Genomic DNA, 25,292 nt, shown 5'->3' with positions numbered 1-25,292 from the left:
AGGAGAGACAGAGAATGCGGAATCTTAAATGAGAATGTAATACCGGCGATAGCAAGAGATAAAATGGTCGAGGAATTAAACAAGACGAAAAACGGTAAGGCAGTAGGACCTGATGGAATATCTGTGAAGGTTTGGAAGGCTCTAGAAGAGAAAGGAATTGATATTTTGTGGCAAATGATGAGTAGGATATATGAGGAAGAAAGTATGTTCAATACATGGAGAGAGAGTGTGATGGTATCATTCTATAAAGATAAATGAAATATTCAGGACTGTAAGAACTACAGAGGTATAAAGTTAAAGCAACGTTTAAGAAGAGAGACATCAATGGGAGAAGAACAGTTTGAGTTTATGCCAGGAAGGAGGTAACGGATGCCTTGTTTGCGTTGAAAGAGTTGGTTGGGAACTACAGCGAAAAGAAAAGAGAGCTACATTTGATATTTACATATCTTGAGAAGGCGTACGACACAGTTTCTAGACAAGAGCTATGGAGATGTATGAGAGAGAAATAGGTTGCTAAAAAGTATTTTAGGCTTGTAAAGGATAGGAGATATAAGGGAGCGTACACTAAAGTAAGACCTTAAGACTAAAGTAAGGCTTAACTAAGACCAAACTGTTAGATATACTCTGGAAAGCTCTCCAGAGTGAGATCAGTTGTTGACAAACTAAAATAATAACGAAACAAGAAACTGCAACTAATTTTACTGCTACACAACTTGTGTTTAATCAATAATTAGTTATTATATAATAAAAAAATAAAACTAAAAAATAATTCAAAATGGCAAACCAGTGAGAAAAAACGAAAACAGTAATTTATTACATATTGAAACACCAACCTAAAAAAATATGCGAAAATTTTTAAATTTTTAACTAGGTAGAAAAATAAACACATACGAGTCTTTATTCAGTTTCGTCTTCTTCTTGGTTATTTGAGTTAATACACTGAGGACAAATAATGGTGGAATATTCTTTGCAAACCATTCTCCTGCATGTCTGACACGAAATGGTTGTCACTCTATTTTTACGCCTTCCGCAGCAATAGCACCTTCCTCGTATTTTTGCTGGTGGTTCTTCTTCTTCTTGTTCCACTACAGTAGCTTTATATTTCTTCAGAAATAGTTTTAAATCTAAGGGCAAACTCTGTATTTCAGCTCGTTCTGAAAGGTGTGGTATCAACAAAAATAAAGATAATTCCTTTAAAAATATCCTTTTATATTTTTGAGGATTGTTTATATTTGCAGCATTATACAGGATTTGGCTGTTAATTCCTGCGATGTTTAGGAGCTGAAAAAATATAACCATCGGCCACCTTTGCGTTCTCCTTGATACCGAGTATGTACCGCACATTTTATTTACTGTGTGGTCACCTCCTCTGTGAGAATTATAATCTAAAATTATACTTGGCTTTTTTTTTTCTCCGGATCTACTGCAGAATCATTATGCATAGTTGATATCAAAGGCATAGCTTTATTTTTTGCAGGGACATATGACACTATGGTTACCTCTTTTTAAAATCCGAAAAGGGACGATCCAACTTTTCTTTCTTTATTTGGTAGGAACTCCAATGGCAGCTCCCGTTTATTTTTCTTTAGTGTGCCTACCCTTGTTACTTTATCTTTCAAAAGATCATTGGCCAATGAGTAACTTGTGTACCAATTATCACATGTCAAGTTCCGGTTTTTCCCTTTCCAGTCTTGAAGTAAACAATGTACAATATCAGCAGGTTTATTTGATTTGTTGTAAGGTCCTTGTGGCTGATTATCACAATACACCTTTAAATCTGTAACATAAAATGTCTGGACATCACACAATACAAATACTTTTAACCCATACTTTGCGGGCTTGGACGAAATATATTGAATAAAACTGCATCTACCTCTGAAAGGTATTAACGTTTTGTCAATTGTTACTTCTTCTCCTAAACAGTAGTTATTGTTGCAGTTCTCCACAAAACGATCCAGTGTAACTCGAATAGCAGCAAACTTATCAGTTTCCTTGCGTATCCCTCTACTATTTTTGTCATCAAATCTTAGAGCAGCAAACAAAAATAAAAGTCGATCAGCACTCATGTACGCTCTAAATATTTCTGAGCCGGTTCCGTCTTTAGTCCACAATTCAAGAAAATGTGTATGGTTTTGCTTTTTATTTCTTGCAAGAAGTAGTAGTCCAATAAATGCCATAATTTATGTTTTTGTTGTGTCTTTAGCCCGTCTCGGCCGGTTATACTTTATTCGCATATTTGCAATTTTCAAGTTTGTACACTCAAGTATATTTTCAATGATGTCGTTACTTAAAAGTTTATCGAAAGCACTTCTCTCATTGGTAATATCTCCAGCACTCAGCTTTGGCCCAGGAAGTATTTTTATAATATTTTTGCTGAAAGTTTTGCTACATTTGCTCACCACTGAATATTTATACCACTTTGTTTGTTTATCTTTCGCTATAAAATACTCATCTTCATCGCTTTCGTTATCTGAATCAGAAGACTCTTTATCATTTAGTTCTATCTCCGACTCAGTGTTATAATCCTTGTCTTCCGTAATTTCTTCCTCTTCTTCTGACGAACTAGCATCCGCTTCTCTCCTAACTTCTTCCTCAGGTTCTTCTTCGAACAATGCTTCAGTCATAGCTCTAAGCTCATCTTGTGTGAGACTTTTAGGGTTTCTAACACGCACTCGATCCCTATAAAAAATATTTGTCCTAAGTTTCCATTTCACATTTTTGTATAAAAAGTACAATTTAACATTTACTACACAGAAAATAACTCGTTTGCAGGTAATTTAAAGTTTAACATTCGTTAAATTTACTTACATAACTATGTGCGTGGTGTACTGAAGGCACCGTTCGGGAACTCACTTTGAAATTTTTTGTCACAACTCAACTATTCGATCAAAAATCACGTATTGACTGTAACAGAGAATGGTTGATACCATACTGATAGGTTACGTCGAGCGCCGTAACGCAGAAAATAGTTTTAAGAAACGGCAACCAACTTAACACGCATGGTGTACTGTGTACACCGTAGCCCGTAGTTAAAGGTTAACAGTAATATTCATTAAAAAAGGTCATATATTAGAAAATACATACTTTCAGAACAAACACATTTATATCAGTCTAATATTAATAAAAAAAAAGTTACATTAATTGAACTATTTTGTGTTCATGATTGTAATCCATTAAATTTTGCCGTTAAGTTTTTTTAGCGAGATTTTAGCAAATACTTTGCACGGACGCTAGGTAGCATCATTGTACGATAGTTTTTCAGGTCTGGCCTTTTATCATTTTTATGTAGAATTACATTTATCCCTTAATTTTCTATAATGAAAATATTCTCTTACTAAGTTGCGCAGGAGTATTCCTTTGATATTTCCTGTTCAACCCTGTTAGATAACAAATCTGTCGAGAGCAAGTTCATCAGAATAGCTGGATTAATTATTACTTATTATCTCAAAGGAATTAGGGCAATAATTCCACAACAATATTTCAATATTTTTTGAGAATAAAAAGTAACTATCAATACAAACTCTTCATTCACGTAATATGGAAAATGTAGATTTCAATATCAATGTCAATATCGTAATTTAAATGATGCGATTCATTCCTATTCGAAAAGCCAACGAGTCAACACCTCGGCTTCTTCAAATAGTATTTCTTATAAAAAAAACTTGTCAGTTTATGTGTTTTGTTATCAAGTAATTATTGAAAGTGAAAAGTTTTTTGTGAAACAACTTGGTATGTAAACTTTATAATTGATACAAACACAATAAATAGGCCAGGCATTGCGCCTGATTTTCATTAAATATTTTGGCATCCAGAATATTTAAAAATGCTTCTTCAACCCACCGCTCCAAACTACGCAGCTGTTACCACATCAAAAACAACAAAACCTACACCGGCGACCACATCATATCCTAGCAGAAAGCAAGCAATAGTATTAAATGCTCTTCCGGATACAGCTCTCTTCGATTACATTAAGGCGATCGGTGAAATCGTAACACCAAAGCGTATTACCCACGCTTCCCGCATATCTAACCAACGCATTTGCATCTTTCTTGCTTCTATTTTTGACGTCGATATTCTTCTTAAAAACAATCCCACCGTTTCCGTTAAAAATGAAATTGTCCACATCCGCAGACTCATTTCCCCAACTAAAAGATTGTTAATATCTAATGTATGTCCATCGATTCCAAATCAACTTATCGAGCAGGCATTAAAAAACGAACTTGGTCTGCAACTAGCCTCACCTGTATCTCAGATTCGTACAGGCTCACCCGATGAAGATTATTCCCATATATTAAGTTTTCGACGGTCTATCTACGTAATACCAGATAAAGACAATTTCGAAATACAAACCTCCGTATTAATACATTTTGAAAACACTTCCTTCCGAATCTTCGTTACATCAGACAAACTAGAATGTTTCCTTTGCCAAAAAGCCGGACATACGGCTGAAACCTGCCAAAACCCACCGGATACCACTACCCACCCCCGTTTCGCCCAAGTACCTAATGAATCCACCAACAATAGCCCCACCGCACCTTCCGGCACCTCTCACGCTTCTGACCCAAATTCTGCCTCCGACAATTTATCCAACATCACACCTCTACCTTTAGATCAACCTCAACCTACACCTCCTACTATCGCCCTCCTGAAAAGAGCCCATTCAACTGACTCAAGCCTCGATTCTCCCCCTGTAATTGCCATTTCAGATCCTACTACTCACACTCCAATAGATCCACAGTCCCTCGATGACACCTCCTTCCGGGCCCCCAAATCAGCCCCTAAAAAAAAATCGAAAACCAAAGATACAAAACCATCAGCCACTATCAGCCCGTCTGCCCGCTTAATCATAGAAAATCTTATAGCAGCAAACCCATCATCCTTTTCAATTAACTCGCTACAATTAATTGCTTGGAAAATTCTTTCGACTGCCATGACCCCTTAGCTGAAGCATACCAATTTACTACGAACATTAACGCCCTTCTTGATGACCTTAAACAAATATACCATAATATCTCTGATAGATCACTTAAAAATCGTATAACTCGCCTACAAAAAAAAATTAAGGCTACGATGAATCTAAATGATGTTATTGACACTGTTAGTCTTGCATCTGTTAGCTCTAATGACAGTGACCCATCCTTAGACAAAACCGACCTGCCTTAATTTATAACTTTTATATTCACTATAATTCAATGGAATTGCGACGGATATTATCCGCGCTTAGAACGTCTGCAGCTACTGATATCTCTCCACCACCCCACCTTCATTTGCTTACAGGAAACTAACTTCACGTCAACTAATCTCCATACACTCAAAGATTTTGAAGGGTATCATTACATCAGATCTATCTGCTCCAGAGCTAGTGGAGGTGCATCTATATTTGCTTCTAAAGACCATTACTTCACTCTTCTTCCTCTGACTACCAATCTCGAAGCCGTCGCCATCACTACTTACTGCCCTAACAAACTTACAATATGCTCTATATACATCCCTCCTGACTACATTCTAAAGGAAGAAGAACTTCTTGATTTAGTATACCAACTCCCCCAACCCTATATAATTGTAGGAGACTTCAACGCCCACAACACTATGTGGGGCTCCTCGCGTACATTCGGACGTGGTAAAGTTGTTGAAAATATTCTTGATTGCACTAGTTCATGTATCCTTAATACGGGATCACACACCCACTTTAACATTGCTTCAGGTGCTTTTTCTGCCATCGATCTAAGCATATGTGATCCCAAATCGGCCCCCAAATTATCCTGGCAAACAGCGGACGACCTTCACGACAGCAACCATTTCTCTATAATTATACGTGACAACACCTATGACCAAGTTTCAGTGAGAAGTTATTGGCGCTTCAACAAGGCTAATTGGCCAGAGTTCTCCAAAAAATCGGAATCCCTAATATGTAAATTACCTAACTCTAATAATATCGATGATTCCATAAAACTATTCTCAGATGCCATAATTAAAGCAGCATTAACTCATATTGGCAAAACTACAATTAGCTCCCGACATAAAGTTGTTCCTTGGTGGAACTCTCAATGTGAACTCGCAATTCGACAATCAAAGACTGCGCTCAATCAATACCGCAAACATAAAAGTCCTGAAAATCTAATTAAGTATAAAAAGCTGAAAGCCAAAGCCAAATACGTTGTCAAACAGAGCAAGAAAACATCGTGGCATAACTATGTATCGTCTTTGAATGATAACACAAATCCCTCCCAAATGTGGAAAAAAATCCGACAAGTTCAGGGACAAAAAACTAAAACCAAAATTACCCATTTAATCTCTAACAGCACTTCTTATAGCAACAGCCAAATTATTTGCAATACCCTGGCTAATACATTTGAGGAACAATTTCACAACAAACTCAAACCCCTAATTTCATCCTCTACACAAGAACCGCTCTCCTACAACCTCACTTCACAGCACTTACAAGATATTGACAATATTAATTCTCCTTTCTCACTTTCTGAACTTACATCTGCTTTATCCTCATGCAAAAATACTTCTGCCGGCCCTGATGATATCCCTTATATTTTTCTTAAAAACCTACCCAACCGCTGCCTCACTTTCCTGTTAGACATATATAACTCTATCTGGTCTTCTCAAATATTTCCTACTCAATGGAACACATCCGTAATTATACCTGTTCTAAAACATGGCCAAACACCAATCTTTCCTCAGTCCTATAGACCGATTTCTCTCACTTGCACCATGTGCAAATTAATGGAAAAGATGATAAACAGACGTCTTTTATGGTTTATTGACAAACACCACATTTTACCTAAAGAACAATCCGGTTTTCGCCGACATCGTTCCACAAGCGATAACCTCGTCCTTTTTCATACCCACATCGCCGGAGCTATTAATAACAGTCAAGAAGTGATTGCCTGCATTTTTGATATTGAAGCTGCCTTCGATAAAATACCTAGACAGGTTATTCTCGATAAACTATTATTATATGGCCTTAATGGTAATATTTTTAAATTCATCAAGCACTTTCTTAGCTCTAGATCTTTCAGAGTCTCTGTAAATGGTTGTATATCATCACCACACATCCAACAAGACGGAGTCCCTCAGGGCTCTGTATTAAGCCCCACATTGTTTATTTTATCAATTAACCATATATGCCACAGTCTTCCCTCCCCAGTCAAATTTACTTCATATGCTGATGACCTTGTAATTTATTGCCATGGTGTTGCGACCACTACTACTTGCAAACTTCTCCAAACATCTGTGGACTTATTACAAAATAGATTGACTGCCATCGGCCTGTCCCTCTCATCTACAAAATCACAACTCATTAAATTTACCAGAAAAACACTCTCCACTGCCCCTAAAATCTTAGTGAATAACCACCCTCTCCCAGTCGTTGATCACCGCAAAATTCTAGGACTAATATTCGACTCCCGACTTTCTTGGAAACTACATATTCAGGAAACTAGAGCAGAGTGCCTAAAACGTTTAAATATTATCAAAACACTTTCCCACTACCAATGAGGCGCTAACGAATGTACACTATTAAAAGTATACAGGTCTCTCATTCGCTCTAAACTCGATTACGCCAGCTTTATATATATGCCAGCATCCAAAACATCTTTACAAACCCTTAATTATGTGCATAATACTGCTATCCGCCTCTGTTTAGGAGCTTTTCGTAGCAGTCCAGCTGAGAGCCTCTACCGCAAAGCCAACGAACCTCCTCTTTGGCTTAGGCGCCAATATCTCCTCCTTTCTTACGCTGCCTCTACTTCAGCTAACCTTTCTAATCCAGTACACACACTGCTGACATTACCCAACTATACTAGTACTCACCCTCCTGCTCCACGCATACACACTATCGCCCTCTTACTTCCAACTTTAATACCACATATAAATTTATCCCTAACTAACCCTCTCCCGATCCCGCAGAACTCTCCTTGGACCAAAACTTTACCGAAATTTAATGTGTCACTTACAAAGTTTAGTAAGGCAGAAACCACCCAGGATTTGATTAGGAAATCCTTACTAGAAATTCTTAATTTTAAGAAATTCGATCGGGTACTCTACACTGACGCATCAAAGAGCGAAATGGGGGTTGGTTGTGCGGTTACCACTACGAAAACAGTCGTTAGTTCATGTCAAATACCTGCCACATGCAGCGTTCACACTGGTGAACTGTATGCTATTTACCAAGCCTTCAAACTCTGTACAGCACCCAATCAACATATTGCCATCTGTACAGACTCCCTTGCCTCTATCCAGTCCATCAATAATCTATTTACTAATCACCCTCTTGTAGAAAAAATCCATGATATTTACCAAAATCTTATCATCCACGACATCCATATCACTATCATATGGATTCCCTCCCACATCGGGATTATGGGTAACGACAACGCCGATCGCTTTGCCAAAGAAGCTGCTGTATCCAATTGTACACCACGTAATATACAAATTGCCAGTGACCTAAAAACTAGTATAAAGAAACTCGTACGAAATTACTGGCAGAATCATTGGAACCAATCCACTACATTTTTACACCAAATAGATCAGACGATTGAGCGGTTCGTTATCCCTGGTATAACTAGAAATGAGATGATTGTTGCTAGAAGATTGCGTATTGGTCACACCAGATGTACACATGGTCACCTAATGAATTCTGCACCTAAGCCAATCTGTCACTATTGCCAATCTCCACTAAGCGTTCTACACATCCTTGTGGACTGCCCTCACTACAATAAACGACGCCAAGAACTGGGCATGGAAGGCGACATCAAAGATATATTATCGAACCAGAGCCAAGTCATCACAGCTATCCAGTTCCTGAAGCTTGAAAACTTATTAAATAGTATATAACTATAGTATATAATATGTAATTGTACCTTTATAATTGTATCCACGGTGCCTCGTGCTAATGGCCGAAGCTGTCACAATCACGTTAAATTAAATAAAAAAAAAATGATGCGATTGACTATTGCAAAAAAAGAAATTTAAAATAAAACCAGAAAATGTTAACAACACTAAATTTACTATTTATATATATAATAGTTACATATAACATCTAATCTGATTAATATTAAATATAAGACGAACTTAAAATTTTTAAATTATGTTAATAATATTCTTGTTTGCACGGATATTCAATGGCACGCACGTAATCTTTGCTGTATTTCATTAATTTAGGATATTGTGCACATTCTTTATCAAAAACGTTTGTCAGGCATCGTGCGGCAGGCAAAAATTGTCTAAAATAAAACAATAATTAATAGAAAATATAGAGTGTAGAAACCACTTATGGAATAAAATTGTTTGTGTCCTTATTATAGAATATAATAATAAGAAACTCTGGGACACGTTAACTTTCAAATTTAAATGTGCACTTTTTAAACATAAATTTAAATGTGTAGGGTGATCCACGCAAGTCTAGCATAGTCCATAATCCTTATTTTTAATTAAACACCCTGTAAATTTTTATGTTTTTAAAAGATTCTTTACAACCTGATTTAAAGAACTATGCCATGTATGGTCTATAATTTCACAAGGTTAAATTTTGAAATTAATAATTTATCACGTGTTATGGTATTATTTTAAATTAGCTAAATACAGACTTCTACTCTAAATGTCAGTATATTGGGGAAAATTTCTGTTTAGTAACCGTGTTAACATTTTTTGTCATAAATAGGTAAAAACTGTCTAGATAGTCTGCTAATTAAATTAAATCGGTAAATAATGCGGATTGTTATCAATCAGTTTTTGTGTGTGTGGACATTACATGTCAACACACCATGTGTTGTATTACATTAAAATAATAAATTTAAAAGCTAATTTCTTGCAGATATAAAAATGAAATATTTATCTGAGACCAACCGAATTAAGATTTTAATGATAATCGGTTACGGGGAGAATTGTAGAAGTCAAGTTGAAGTAGCAAACTTATTTAATCAGAGCTATCCTCAGTTGCCTAATATTGTACAAAGTAATGTGTCTAAAATTTATGCACAATTCAGAGAACTTGGATAATGTCAAACCATTAAAAAGAAAACCGAACTTCATTGCAGATGAGGTGAAAGTGGATATTTTGGTAAGTCAAATTGCACGTCAAAATAATGTGAGTCACACAACTGTCCTAAGGCATCTCCATGAAGAAATATTTATCCATATAAATTGACTTTTGTGCAGGAGCTAACAGAAGACGATCCAGATGTTAGAATGGATATCTGCGAAAGAATGATGAATAAAATTAACACAAATGAAATAGCACTTGGCACAATTCTTTTTTCTGATGAATCAACATTTACATTGAACGGAGAGATAAACCAACGAAACTGTAGATATTGGTCAGCGAAAAATCCTCATTGGATGCGTGAGACACATACTCAATATCTTCAAAAGTTGATTGTTTGGGCAGGTATTATAGGAGATCATATTGTTGGTCCTATATTTGTAGATGGTAATATGACAGCGAGAAAATATTTAAGCATGCTAAGAGACGATGTTCTTCCTCAGTTGGCTAACTTATATCTCAATCCAATAGATCCGACCCTACCGCATGAAACTGTCTGGTTCCAGCAAATCTTCTTCAATAAATGGATTGGACGAAGGGGTACTATTGAGTGGCCAGCTAGGTTGTCAGATCTTACGCCTTTGGATTTTTTTTGTGGGAATTAATTGTCTTGAAGAAAATTATACTTAATTTCCAAATTTCACCTTGAATTATTCATAATAGACCCTACATAATATAGTTCGTTGAGATCAGGTTGTTAAGGAGCTTTTAAAACATAGAAATATACAGGGTGTTTCATTTAAAATACAGATTATGGACTATGCCAGACTTGCGTGGATCACCCCGTACATTTAAATTTATGTTTAAAAAGCGCACATTTAAATGTGAAAATTAAGGTATCTTAACGTTTTTTATTATTTTCTAAAATAAGAACACAAACAATTTTATTCCATAAGTGGTTTCCACACTTTGTTAAAAACATGTATATAGTTGTGGCATGTAGACTTTTGTTTTCTATTGGCCTATTTGTAGGGTTTTTTTTTTAAATCTTCCGCTTTTCCTATGATGAGATACATGTAAAATGTAAAAATATATTTAGGTCCATTACGTAGTTTAAGTCTTGCCTGATATTGCTTGTGTAAATTGGATACCGACGGTCCCCTCGATAAACAAATTTAAACAGACAGTAACAGTGATTGAATTTTTCTGTTTAATAATTTTTAAATCCAGATTAAGGAAATAAACATTTTATATACTACAGTAGAAATAATTAAAAAAAAATTATATCTAAAAAGTTACGATAACTTTATCTCTTTATCCCCTTCGCTCATGATTTTTTTAAATTCGGCCTAAAAATTTGAAATTTTCAATAATGGTCATTTCATATTCTATTATTGGAGTTTGTTCCTAGTCGAAAAGTTTTTCCATTTATGAAAAGTAGCATATTTACACATGAGGACACTGTGAGATAACGGAGTAAAAACACTGTGGGTAATAATATTTATTCAATGACACATTGTACATAATTTTTGTACTCTGGTACTCCACAAAACAATTGTTAATATTGATCGAACATAAATTAACTTTGCATTTTTGAGGCAAGAGATTTTTCCTTGCATCCAGGTTTCTTGCAATGGGAAACATTTAGGTAAATGTACTCAATGCCCAATCTCACTTTCTTTAATGGTAGTACCTCAAGTCTTTTTGTTTCAGGAATAATCGAACATTTTATTAACTGTTTTTTTTATAAATAAAATAACTTCAGAAATTTCTGCACAAAAGTGCACCAAATCCAAGTTTTCTCTGTTATTTGCAAATTTGTTGCTTGCCTTTTATATTCTAGTCAGGCATTCATACAGGCTAAATCTATACCACGTGTGAACATTAACAACGTCCAGTTGCGTGACCTAATAAAGGCCATGTACAATGTTAACAAGAAATGAAAAACACCTACCATTGACTAATCTTAATCCTTTATTACTTGTGGCCTATTTATTTTTTATATAGGCTTTGTTTGTTTTGTCTCATCATTTACACTTGTCGATTGTCCCAATTTTTACAGGTTTGTTATTAAACCACTTTGTCATGATTACCTCCCCATCGTTACTGATTATTTCTTCTTCAGTATCACGTCCATGGTTTTTCATTGTTTTATCAGCAGAGAAGCTAGGGCTACTGAATCTATTTTGATGTGTAATACAAACGGCGAAGATATTTTTTTGGCGCAGAATTTGTAACAACCAATAACTAGAGAAATAATTATTAAAATGAACTTTGCAATTATCCTTTGTGATACGATCACGCAACTTTAAAACGACAGCCGCTTCTTGTCCAAAAACTGCCATTTTTGTTTGATCCAATTCCGTTTTAGCTCCCTGATAAATTATAAAATCGAACATCTGCCCACTTTTACCGTAGATTACAAATATTTTTATAACTCATGGATTTGGTTTGTTTTTTATATATTGTTTCACTTTGAGTAATCACTTGAATAACACTATTTCTTCGTCAATTGCCAGATTTATCTTCAATGGAAGTGACAACATACGAGCGTGTATTGTTTCGTACATAGGACGAACTTTCCAAAACTTGTCCTGATGCTCAACGTCATCCATTGTACCCACAAAATATAAAGTTTGCCTCAAGGACTAAAATCTATTTAAAGACATACTATCAGAAATTTTGGGCACTCGGAATACAGCATATAGCCTTGCCAACTCTACCATACGTACAAATAACTCTCTTGTAAAGTACTTGCATAAGGGCTCTCACATTCTACAAGTGATCTTACATCGTCTACAAATAACTGGATAGATGGAGTGTGATATCTCACTTTGGTACGCTATTTAATATCATCCTTAGGGGTGGGATGATTATTTTTAAAGTAATCATGAACCTTAATCTTACCTTCAGAAAATGTTTGAGAAGTGCTTGGTCCTGCAGCGGCCACAGGGTCGCTGCAGGATTACTGCCAGAGGTTCGTCTTTATTTGATTTATTTAGACCACCAATTCCAGTTTGTTAGTCTTTTTCTTTCTAGTTTCTACTTAAAATAAATATTTTTACCTTCCAAATCTTTAAATTGCTGCTCCGAAGCATAAATGTTATCACTGTCGTGTGACATATATATTCAATATCTGAAAGATTTTCTATTATAATTAAGAAGCTGCTAATTGGCCAAAGTAGCTTTAAATTCATGTTGGCTACTAAAATATTACAAAAATGTTTGTTAGAACAAGTACTATAAATGGAATAGTTTATATTTACATGCTTTAGAAGAACCCGTTTACTTACACAGCTCACAAGTGAAAACGTAATTTTTAAGTAAAAATAAAAAGCCAAAAATCACTTTATTTAGCTTGCGACTGCGTATTCTACAAGAATGCACCATTTCAAACATAAAATAATTTTTAAAAAGTTTGGGTGAGTCACCTAGTCTAAAAATAATATACTGTTCTTTGCGCCGTATAGATGTCTACTTGGTAGCCAGAATCGTACTAAAACTTTTTCGATAGTTTCTTCTACTTACTAACAGATGGGGTCTAGTGCATAAATATGAAATATTTAGAGGTCCTCCAACGTGCCCAACATGAGCAAACAGTCATACTATTATAACTTCGTACAACTGAACCCGTAGAGATTTATATCCACATTTGTGACTGTGAGCGAAAGGGTTAACTGTTAGAGCTCCAGCGAAAGTAATCAAATGCCAACGTGATATTTGCTTCTTACTTATAATTCAACTGACCACTAAAAAGAAGACAGCTCCATATTTTTACCATTTTTCGAGCCAACGCCTCTCACTTATAAGGGAAATGTAATGAATACATAATTGGCTCCTTATTAGATTTATATTAAAGTAGATTCAATGATTTTATAAAAAATGTGGAATACGTCACTGTGTCATTTAGCACTTACTTGTTTAGTACGTTATTACGCGTTATCAGTTTACATTGTTCTTCGGTCAATTTTGTATAATTTATAGTTTGTCGAATAATTTAGTATTTATAATATAAATTTAAAATCTAGCAATAATCCTAGCAAATAATTTGTCGATTCCATTAGAGATCCTATTTTTTTCTGTTAACTGAAGACCTAGTTTTAAACGTGTTACCTTGCTCAACGAAAGTGCGGCAATTTCATCGCTGGTTCAAAGCTTTAAAGAAAATGACGAGAGCAAACAAAAACAAATAATTTTGAAAAAAAACTGTTAAAAAGCCAGCAATAGAAGCCATTAAGTGGAAGAAAAATATTGCTAAAAAAGGAAACCTGCAGGAAAATCTTATATCTACAATAAAAACAAAAATAAATGTCAGAACGTTATAGATTTTAGTTAGCTTTTTTTGGAATCTGCCCGTACAAGACATAGTTTGTTATACAGTGTGTAAAAGCCAAATGGAATAAATTCATTATTTAGGTTACTGTACATATTTATAAAAAATCCCGAAACACGTCAAATTTAAATTATAACTTGACATTCTTTAACGTAAAAATGCAACCCCTACCTTCAACCCCCTTAGAATGACAGGTAGAACCCCCAATTTTTAAAATAGAAAGTATAGGCTTGTGATATATCGTTTGAAAGGTCTTTTCATTCTCCATTCAAAAATGTTGTCGCTTTCAAGTTTATTAAGATTAATTAAGATAAAATAAATTAAAATCATGTGGTTACCGAAATTCGCTAAAATATACTCAAAACTTATTTCCCGTTTAGGTCTTGATAATTAGAAAGTGTACCTAAAACCATAGCAATGTAATTTTTAGATGGTAACCATTAAAAAACTTTAAAGAATTTCCGTGGCAACGTTATTTTAACACGCATTAGTAAATTGTTTTATTTAAGTTGTCAGTATTTTAATTTAAGTAAAAAGTTCGTTCAATTCAATTCTGAAAAATGGTTAGATTAACGGAAATGCATAAAATAACAGTTTTACAAATGATTGGTTACGGAGATAACACCCGAACACAACAGGAAGTAACTCGCCTATTTCATGAGAAATTTCCTAATTTACCGCCTATATCCCAAGGAACTATAAGTAAAATAGAGAAGCAGTTTTGCGAGTTTGGTCATGTAAGGCAGATAAAAAAAGCAGCTGCCAATGCACTGAGTAATGAACTCAAATTAGATGTGTTGCTTGAGTTTCAGGAAAATCCACATACATCGAGTAGACAGGCATCCACTACATTCAATGCTAGCCATACATCGATAGAAAACATATTAAAAGAAAATAAATTGCATCTCTATAAGATGGTACCTACTCAGGAGCTCATGGAAGACGATTTTGATAGGAGAACTTTTTTTTGTGAGCAAATGATGGACATGTTGGATAACAATATTATCCAATTAGAAGACGTTATGTTTTTTGATGAGTGTACTTTTTTACTTAACGGTCATGCTAATCGGCAAAATTGCCGCTACTGGACTACGGAAAATCCTCACTGGATGAGAGAAGAACACACACAATACCCTCAAAAGGTTAATGTTTGGGCAGGGATTGTAGAAAACAATATCATTGATCCCTTTTTATTTGAGGGCAACTTGAATGGCAACAATTATTTGGCACTACTTCAAAATGATGTCATTCCAACGTTGGCAAATTTATATCCTGATCCAGGAAACCCTCAAGCTCCAGCGAATACGATATGGTTTCAGCAGGATGGAGCACCACCACATTACCAACTTAATGTCCGGCAGTACCTCAATACAATATTTCCCAATCGGTGGATAGGGAGGCGAGGATCGAATGAATGGCCAGCGCGATCACCTGATCTTACATTATTAGATTTCTTTTTATGGGGATATGTGAAGAGCCATGTGCACAAAACTAAACCTTCTGATTTAAATGACTTAAAAGAACGAATAACGCTTGCGATTAGGTCGATCACGCCTGTTATGTTAAATAATGTTAGAAGACAGTTTTATTTGAGATTAAGATGTTGCCAAGACGTTCGCGGTGAACATTTTGAACATCTACTTCATTAACATTCATAGTTCTTTTTCGTGTTCTACATTTTATTACGTTTTGCATTACATTTTAGTTTTTGATTGTATTGTAGCGAATTTCGGTAACCGCATGATTTTAATTTATTTTACCTTAATTAATCTTAATTAATAATCTCTAACTAAGAGTTACACAACGAGCCATGGAACGTGCAATGCTGAATGTGAGCCTCCGAGACCACATCCGACAAATCAGGCAAAGATCAGGAGTTCAAGACGTCATCGAAAGAACCACGAGACTTAAGTGGAACTGGGCAGGACACTTAGCCAGAACACAAGATGGACGATGGACAAAACGAATTATGGAATGGAGGCCCAGAAATTATAAAAGAAGCCGAGGACGACCACCGACTAGATGGACCGACGACATAAAAAGAGTAGCGGGAAACTGGCTACAAGCGGCCCAGTGTAGAGAACACTGGAAAGAACTGAGGGAGGCCTATGTCCAGCAGTGGACGGGATTGGCTGATTGATGAATTAATCTTAATAAACTTGAAAGCGACAACATTTTTGAATGGAGAATGAAAAGACCTTTCAAACGATATATCACAAGCCTATACTATCTATTTTAAAAAGTGGGGGTTGTACCTGTCATTCTAAGGGGGTTGAAGGTAGGGGTTGCATTTTTACGTTAAAGAATGTCAAGTTATAATTTAAATTTGACGTGTTTCGGGATTTTTTATAAATATGTACAGTAACCTAAATAATGAATTTATTCCATTTGGCTTTTACACACTGTATACTTAATATTATAAGACTATTTGAATACTTACGAGCAGAAAGCCTCTACGCTATCGGGAAGTTCGCCGGTGTCATTCGTCGTTTTAGACGCCTCTGATACACACTTTAGGTATCCGTTTAATACATCAGTCCTTTTAAAAACCTTCATACATAAAGGCACGTAAGCTGCAATTGTAAAAATTATGTAAAAATGTATTAGATATTATCGGTTTTATTATAAGTTGACAGATAGGTAGATATCAAATGTGTAACTACGAATGGGACAATGAGCACTCTAAGCGGTATAGGCAGTTGAAGCTGATGGGATTGGTAGATAATGACCTATGCAGATTCTGTCCCAGAAGAACAAACAGCATAGCTTATTTTGTGTCAATGCGCCAGCCTGGCAAATGTGCGGTTCTTTACATTAGGTAAAGAAAAGCCACCGTCAAAGAGCTTTAATCTGGAAGCTACTAGACTTTTTATAAAGAGAGAAACTAGAGAATTTAATTTTGGTTTAGAAGACTACAATAGATCTGAAAATGTCGCAGTGAAATAGAACAAAAGCTACCGCATTAATCTGTCTTCTTCTATCTATCTATCTATCTGTCTATCCACATATCTATCTATGGTACTCATTTAGGTACTATGCCGGAATCTGTCGTAAAACTTTCCTGGTTTTTCTTAAGATTTTCGAGGGAATTACTAAAAAAAAAGAGTTTTGCAGTTGTCATTGGATATGATGGAACATGTGTTATTAATTTATACGGATAATATGTGTTCTATTATTTGTTTTATAGAATAGAAAGTAGAATGCTTCAACAAAATAACAGTCCTTTTTAGAGCCATAACTGCCAGTAGTGGACATACAGACAGAAATTATCATTACAGCTAAAGAAGAATCCCGCTAAAGAAAAATAAACTATAGTTTTATATCTTGGAATATCTGATACCTATTTCAGAATCCTGGAACCGTGTATCAGCTTATATAGATCTAGAGGTTCTAGAGGTAGTAATCTACTAAGAGTGTTTACTGCCTACGATCTAACGAAACGAAGTGATGCAAGATATGACTGACTGTTTTAGATTCTCTACTATATGGACTGTAGCTTCAGTTTCCATTGTATATAGGTGTTCATTAACTGGAGCATCTTCATAAGAAAGCCTGTTATTTTGATAGGCTGATTCCTGAATGTCTTTTGCAGTACTTTAGTTCTATTGACACATGTCCGTCCAATATACATTTGGCTATATGTTTAACTGCGTTGATGTTTTGCCGAGTATATTTCGCCAGTCTGTCGAGTTACTCTCGACATTCCCATACTAGCCTAGTGTCCACCAAATGAATGGCTTAAAAGCTCATGAAATAGTAATGAAATCATCCTGTTATGGCACTAAATATAAACAAGAATGTAGTACCACATTTACAGTAGTAAAAACTATGTATTTGTTTACAAAGTATTGAGAAATGGCAGATTAATGGTAAACTTCGAATCTACATTTTAAATTTAATGCAAGAAGTCAACCCTAGACACAAATATTTCCGCTGAACTGAAGAAAGAGCTTTAAATCATACATTTTACTTTTTTAAAGATGGCAAGAAAATAAAAGTGTGTAAACGTTTTTTTATGACATTAGCTACTACTAACAGGTGTATCCGTATAGTAAAAGCTAGAATTAGGGTAGGTGCTTTGGCAGAAAATATGAAACCAAAAAAGCGTTTGCACCTAACTGGAGTAAATCCGAACCACAATATAAACACATTAAAAATAAAGTTGCTAAAAAATTATATGAAAATGTAATACACCCCACTGAATACACCCCACTACAGATTTTTAAAATGTTTTTTGATGAATTTGTTTATAACCACATCATAACAGAAACATAACTATATGTTACAGAACAGACAAATAAACATTATTATTCAATAACAGATAAAGAAATTAAAATTGTTATTGAATTTCTAATCTTTACTGGATACCATCAATTATCCAGCGAGATGGACTACTGGCCTTAATAGGAAGACTTGGGAATACCACGTTTAGAACATGCATTTAACCGTAATGCATAATTAGAAATAAAGCATCTAATCCATTTTTCAAATAATGCCGAAGCTGATAGTAACAAACATGACAAGTCATTTAAAGTTAGACCTTTGCTAAATCTTCTAAACGCGGAAATATTTCACCAACATGTAGCTGTAGATGAAATGCTAGTAAAGTGTTATGGATATAATTCACTAAAACAATTTATAAGGGCCAAACCAAATCTATTCGGTTACAAAATGTGAGCGCTGTGTGGCGATAAAAAGCTCTGGGAGAGGAATCAACTGAACCTTTAGGTACAAGAGTTGTTTCATCCATGTTATATATTGTAAAAACCCCACAGAGATATCTTGTATATTTTTATAATTTTTTTACAAGCTACAGCTTCCTTTGCGAGTTAAAAGAAGAGTGTTCTACCAAAACAAACAAAAGACCTAGAAAAGGAGCCTCGAGGTACATATGACTTTTGCTTTCACAGCAACAACAAAATACGAATATGCAAATGAAACGACAGTAAATGTATTTCGGTTAAAACCAATTGTAATACGATTTTTCTCACCAACCAACTTCAACGATGGAATAAAAAGGAAAAAGAAAGTACAAAATTCGTCAACCATCCGCCATTTTAAATTATATCAAATATATTGGTGGCGTGGATCGCCATGACCGGTTGTTGGAAAAACACCATATATCTGTTGTTGTTAAAACAAAAATGGTATCGGTGTCTTTTTACACGAATGATAGATATGGGCTATAGTAAATGGGGGCATGCTATACAACTTGATACATAAAGGGAAAAAATATATTCATTAAATCTAAAAAGTGGACACGGCGTAAGAATAAGCAAAGGTCATCCAGACATGTAACGTATCGCTTTAGGTATCAATTTGTTTTGAATAATTTCATAAAAAATATAAGATTTATATAAATATTTTTTAAGTCCGCAGTATATAACAGAAATATGTTTTGAAAAACTAAATAAACTTATTTTGCAAAACTAAATTTTTCCTTCCTCAAATAAGGACAGTGGTTTTTACAAAAATTTAAAAGCAAAAAACAAAAACTTTGATAAAGCATTATTTTTTACGGCAAAATATATTATTACGAAACAAACAATTACGGCAAAAAAACTTATTTGGGCGTTAATGGGTTAAAGAAGTTGAATTTAAGGCAAACGAATAAAGTAAAGACACATACGACGATCCTCAGAGGTGATTAGGCAAGATTTAAAAGAAAACGTATCTAAAGTAAAAGAGCCTGTAGAAAGATAACATTTAGCTAGGAGCGTAAAAGGCCTGTAGATAGTATAATGAATTGATACTACCAATTTGCGAATATCTGCTAAAAACATATTGTATTAATATAAGTGGCCTTGCCAAGAGTGGCCAAGAGACTATGACTGGTAAAGAGTGTTTGTCTCTGAATGTAATGTGTAAATACTTACTGGTTATTATGTCACGATCGTCATATAATAACTCAACTTGTTTCTTTACCATGTTTACCAAAAAGTCAGGATAATAACTTGGCTGCTTTGTTAAACAACGTTTGACTTTCTTAATAGGATCTTTGCTGCAGTCTTCAATATTTTTTATATATTCTTCTTTAGTATCTTTGTATATTTTCCTTTTTTGGATACATGTTTCGAGTTCTGTGAACGTTTCCTAAAAATTGGTTGAAACCAATTAAAAAAACAATTTTAAATGAAATGTAACAATCCAAAATATATCCATTAATAAATAATTTGTTATAAATTTAAAAATCAATATAGGTATTTCCCATATACCGCTAGATTTTGCTGCCTATTAACAGGTAAAAAATGCATAAAAAGATCATGATCAATGAAAATTACGTCTAAAACGGTACTAAATATAAAAGTCGAAGGAAGAAAATAATGCTTAAACAAGATAATTTGATTTCTCTTACATACATTTCTATATTTACAAAATTTGTTTTAACTATTATTTCTAAATTCCTCTCTTCTATTTTATGCTATTCCATACTCTTTCATTTTCCCAGTACAATTTCCTACGGTTTTCTTAAAACCCATGTTTTACAATATTTAGTAGGTAGCTGCTGTTTAAGAGATGAAGAAATTTAAATAATAAAACACAGATATGTTTCATAGATTATCAAAAATCATTTGGTAGAATAAAACGCGATAACCAATTTACTCTAAAATCTCAAGAAATAGTACGACTGGGATGTATTTTATCCTATTGTCTTATCCAACATGTATTCTGAAGCATGTCTTTCTGGAAGCTCTGGAAGAGTATGACGAAAGGTAGACAAACATTAATAAATCGTTTAACTCATGCCAGCATTAGATACAGGCTAGATCCTAACATACAATAGACCAAAGGATACTCCCCTTTCTTCTTCTTAAAGTATCCTCTTTTCAATGGAGGTTGGCTACTACAATTGCAAACTCTTTTCTGTCTTTAGCTTTCGTCGCAGAACCATTTCTATTCAAGGAACTACAACAAGTCAGAGTGATTTACATGATGACCTAAAAAGCCAGAATAAAATTTGCGGAACTGGACAACCACCTAACTTCCATAATGCTACTGATAATGAGATATGATGCGTTCCATCCATGAAATCACAAACGTCCAAAACAACAAATACTGGATTAAAAATAAAATTGTACCTCGGAGAGAAAAGATAAATCTGAGGATAGCTCGTAGCTTTATCAATAACGACAGTCACAAAACACTGTGTAGGATCCACTAATAAGATTTTTCTTTCGGGACAACCTACTAAAAAACCAAAAACATAAAAAACTGTCTCAAGCCACCAAAAAAATTAACAAAAACTAAAAAAGACCCGAACACCAAGTCTCTTAATTGGACGTAGCACAGAGCGGAGACTTGAAGCCCAAGTAAGCTTTTTCAGTTTTATGGATAAGAAGGATAGATTTCACGGCAGTCACTAGAGGACAACAGATATAATGCGCCTTACGCTAGCCTGAATTTTGAATCGGTTAGGAAACCATGTTGGTTCAATTGAAGATTATTTGTGTGCTCCTATCGCGCATCAGAGTAATATAAGTGGGATAGGGATCGTGTGGAGCATTGGAGAGCGGTGGAGTAATTCGACAGGGATGTATATTGTCCCCATTATTGTTCAATACATATTCAGAGCACATTATGAACCTAGCGCTAACGGACATAGACGAGGGAATACTTATAAACGGAGAACGATTGAACAACATAAGATACGCTAATGATACTGTCATTTTAGCAGACAGTCTTAGAGGTCTGCAGACACTTGTCTCCAGGATGGCAGAAGTAAGTAGCAGGTTTGGGCTTGATTTTAACATCAAAAAAACCAAATACATGGTTATAAGCAAAAATAGGATACCACCTGGTCAATTACTAGTTACCAACAACCTATTACACAAATCACCAACTTTTGTTATCTGGGTGCAAACTTAAATGAACAGTGGGACCAATCGACGGAAATTAAGATAAGGATCGAGAAGGCAAGATCAGCTTTCGTCAAAATGAAAAAAATCTTTAACAGCCACGATATAAAATTGGAAATAAAAGTTCGTTTACTAAAATGCTACGTATTCTCAGTTTCTTTATATGGCGTAGAGTCATGGATCTTAACTGAAGCATCACTGAAGAGACTCGAAGTATTTGAGATGTGGTGCTATAGACGCATTTTGAGGATTTCTTGGATATACAGAGTTACCAACGAAAAAGTACTACATAGAATGGGAAAAGAGCGCGAACTAATCATAACCATAAAACGTCGCAAACTAGAATACCTGGGCCATATAATGCACAATGAACAACGATACAACCTACTTCGGACCATACTTCAAGGTAAAGTGCATGGGAAAAGAGGTCCAGAACGAAGAAGAATATCCTGGCTGCATAACCTACGAAAATGGTTTAACTTAACCATTACCGAACTTTTCAGGGCAGCTGTCAACAAAGTCAGAATAGCCATGTTAGTGTCCAACGTCCGTAACGGATAGGCACCATAAGAAGAAGGAGTAATTCCTGTTTTCAACACGAAATAATACATCTCACCCTAATAAATTGTTACAACCAAACGTTACTGTGTTTAATCAAGCTGGGTTTAATCAAATTGCTAGCTTGTACCCATAAAAAATCAATAAGTAAGGAGCAGCAACAAATATAATTACTATTGCGAAATGCAAGGACAAAAAATGTTAAATAAAAAAATTTAATTAATTTATTATTTCTTACCCTTATAACTTACCCGCAAATCATTGTCAATACCTGGAAATCCATTTGCAAGACAATTAGCTATTATAAAAGTTTTGAACTCGTTAATATTGGCAGTAGGTATTTGTCCAAAATTACTCCTTACTTAAAGAAAAACAAAAAAATATATAAACATTAAGCACGCATCTAGAGCGGTGTGTTGATTAAAGGGACTTATTTATTAAATATAATATTTAATTTTACTAATTATCATAGTTAAAATAAAATAATACAGTATGAATCATGAGGAATTGTGCTTATATCTTGTATGAAGAACCCTCTGGGAAATGTCAATTACGCATTAAAAAGTGTGTTCCCATATTATAACAATACACGAGGCTAGTTGTGAATTGTGACTGATATTTTTGTTGGTCATGACTTTTGAATAGTAATTTAGATTTTTCTCATATTTTGGTAAAACCTAACTAACCAAGAAGTATCGGACGACCGCATAAAAGATGGAGTAACAACCTTCCTACCAAGAGGTATCAATCTACCAATAAACAAGCAGAATTGCTTATAAAGAGAAATAAGAAAAATAAAAACGATTTCCTAAGTGGAAACCGAATCGTCAAAATAAACTTATTTTAAAGTCAAATTGTGACTTTTTCCCAGAAGAACTAGTAAACTTTATTAAGATGCCAGAAGAAAATAGCTTTAGAAGGATATTCCTAATAATTTTACATCCAGAACAACAAAAATGCTTTCCTGCACCTAAAAAGAATACGTACCTAGCACTACCAAAAAACACACAAGTATTAATAACTTCATTTATAATATTATCGATAACTTTATACAATGTGTCGTTTTGTGCATAAAAATAGTGTTTAAACATAAATAAACGATGTGCTTTATACTATTTTATTAAATTAATCTGGACAGTGTTGCCACGATTTTAAAATGTGTTGTAGGTATATATTATTATAAAACTTTTATATGAAAAATTGTTTTGGTTATTACAAAATCTAATGAAAGTAAGTAAACTTAGTAGATTCATTTTTGTCCACAAAAAAATATTTTCAAAGCAACAATTTAGAAGGTACACATTGTTAAATGTTCAGTCTGTTTTTGAGTTATATATAATATTGTATCTTTAACATCTAACTAAAATTTCTGTTGTAATTGGTATAATGTTTAATTAAAAAATTAAATAAAACATCCAAATGGATTATAATAATAGTTCAGAACGTACAGAATCGGACATATCAGTCCATCTTTAGTAAATCTGAAAAGTAAGTTATCCCACTAACTTAATTTCAACCTAACTAATTCATCCAGTCATTTTCACCCTCTGCAACAATGATCCTTTTCTTCTTCTCAATGCCCTGAACATGAAACATAATCTACATTTCTGACAATAATAATTAAATATTTACTCTTTTAATGGGAATAAGCCATAATTGCAGTTTAAAATAAGTTTACTGACGTTTCAATTTCCACTTCGGAAATCGTTTTAAAAATACAAACGTTAAATAAATAAACTTATTTTAATATTCAATTGCGGCTTATTACCATTAAAATAGTAATTGCTTTAAGATGACACAGGAAAATAGCTTCAGAACAACGTCAAATATTTGTTTCGATATTTCCTTCTAATTCCCATTATCACGCCTACTTACATAACCTAAATATAATTAAGTACCACATCCACAAATCAGCTCTCTCTTCTACATTATCATTTTCTTCTTCTCAATGCCCTGAACACTAAACGAAATTCACTACAATTCCGACCATACACATTCTTCTTCTTCTTCTTCAAGTTCCGCTCCTATCGGAGATTGGAAATCATTCTGGCAATTATGATTTTGTTGGTTACGCGCATGAATTGAACTGCATCCAAACCATTCACGGAGATTGCGTAGCCACGAGATTTACATCTTCCTACGCTTCTTCTGTGCCGGTCTCAGCTTGCGTAAAGGAGGGACTTTGAATTGAGTAGGAGCCTCTCAATACTTTAAAGACAGACTGGGCGGGGGATGTCCTCAACCCCGACACGGCGCGTCCCGATGGCTGATAGGGAATGTTCCTGCAGATATGCAGGGCAGGTACGAATAAGGCTTAGCCAAATAAGTACCCGCGGATCAACTGAGGGCATGGCATTAGGCAGCAGTGATGCCATTACTGAATCAAGGCTGTTAGAACGACATCTAGCAGGTTTGACGACAGACACCCACAGGCGGCAATCCCATAATGATTTAACTGGCTGTGATACTGCGGTGCAGAAAGCAATGGGAAACTACTGCACTAAATCTCCCAAGAAAAGCTCCATGACAAATACAAATCATACTACGGCCC

General features: G+C 34.6%; 1 protein-coding gene across 1 annotated transcript; it reads right to left on the bottom strand.

Annotated features, from left to right (window-relative positions):
• Positions 1-9,000: 9,000 nt before the first annotated feature.
• On the bottom strand, positions 9,001-23,861 carry LOC140433398 (uncharacterized). Its single transcript, XM_072521411.1, has 5 exons — positions 23,729-23,861; positions 22,993-23,102; positions 20,204-20,420; positions 16,768-16,900; positions 9,001-9,236 (listed from the first exon to the last, which is right to left on the bottom strand). Exons 1-5 carry the CDS (start codon positions 23,766-23,768, stop codon positions 9,104-9,106), a joined length of 633 nt encoding a protein of 210 aa, XP_072377512.1. The 5' UTR covers positions 23,769-23,861; the 3' UTR covers positions 9,001-9,103.
• Between the last annotated feature and the right edge of the window lie 1,431 nt (positions 23,862-25,292).

This window comes from Diabrotica undecimpunctata, chromosome 2, assembly GCF_040954645.1.
Source record: "Diabrotica undecimpunctata isolate CICGRU chromosome 2, icDiaUnde3, whole genome shotgun sequence".
NCBI classification, from domain to species: domain Eukaryota; kingdom Metazoa; phylum Arthropoda; class Insecta; order Coleoptera; family Chrysomelidae; genus Diabrotica; species Diabrotica undecimpunctata.
The sequence above is the reverse complement of the archived record's forward strand: the minus strand, read 5'-3'. Positions and strand labels throughout refer to the sequence as shown.

Coding starts and splice junctions, on each gene's coding strand:
- LOC140433398 (XM_072521411.1), bottom strand. CDS start 23,768: ATGAAGTTATTAATACTTGTGTGTTTTTTGGTAGTGCTAG. Junction 23,103..23,728: donor GTGTTTTTTGGTAGTGCTAG/GTACGTATTCTT, acceptor TTTTTCTTTAAG/TAAGGAGTAATTTTGGACAA. Junction 20,421..22,992: donor GTATTGACAATGATTTGCGG/GTAAGTTATAAG, acceptor ACCAATTTTTAG/GAAACGTTCACAGAACTCGA.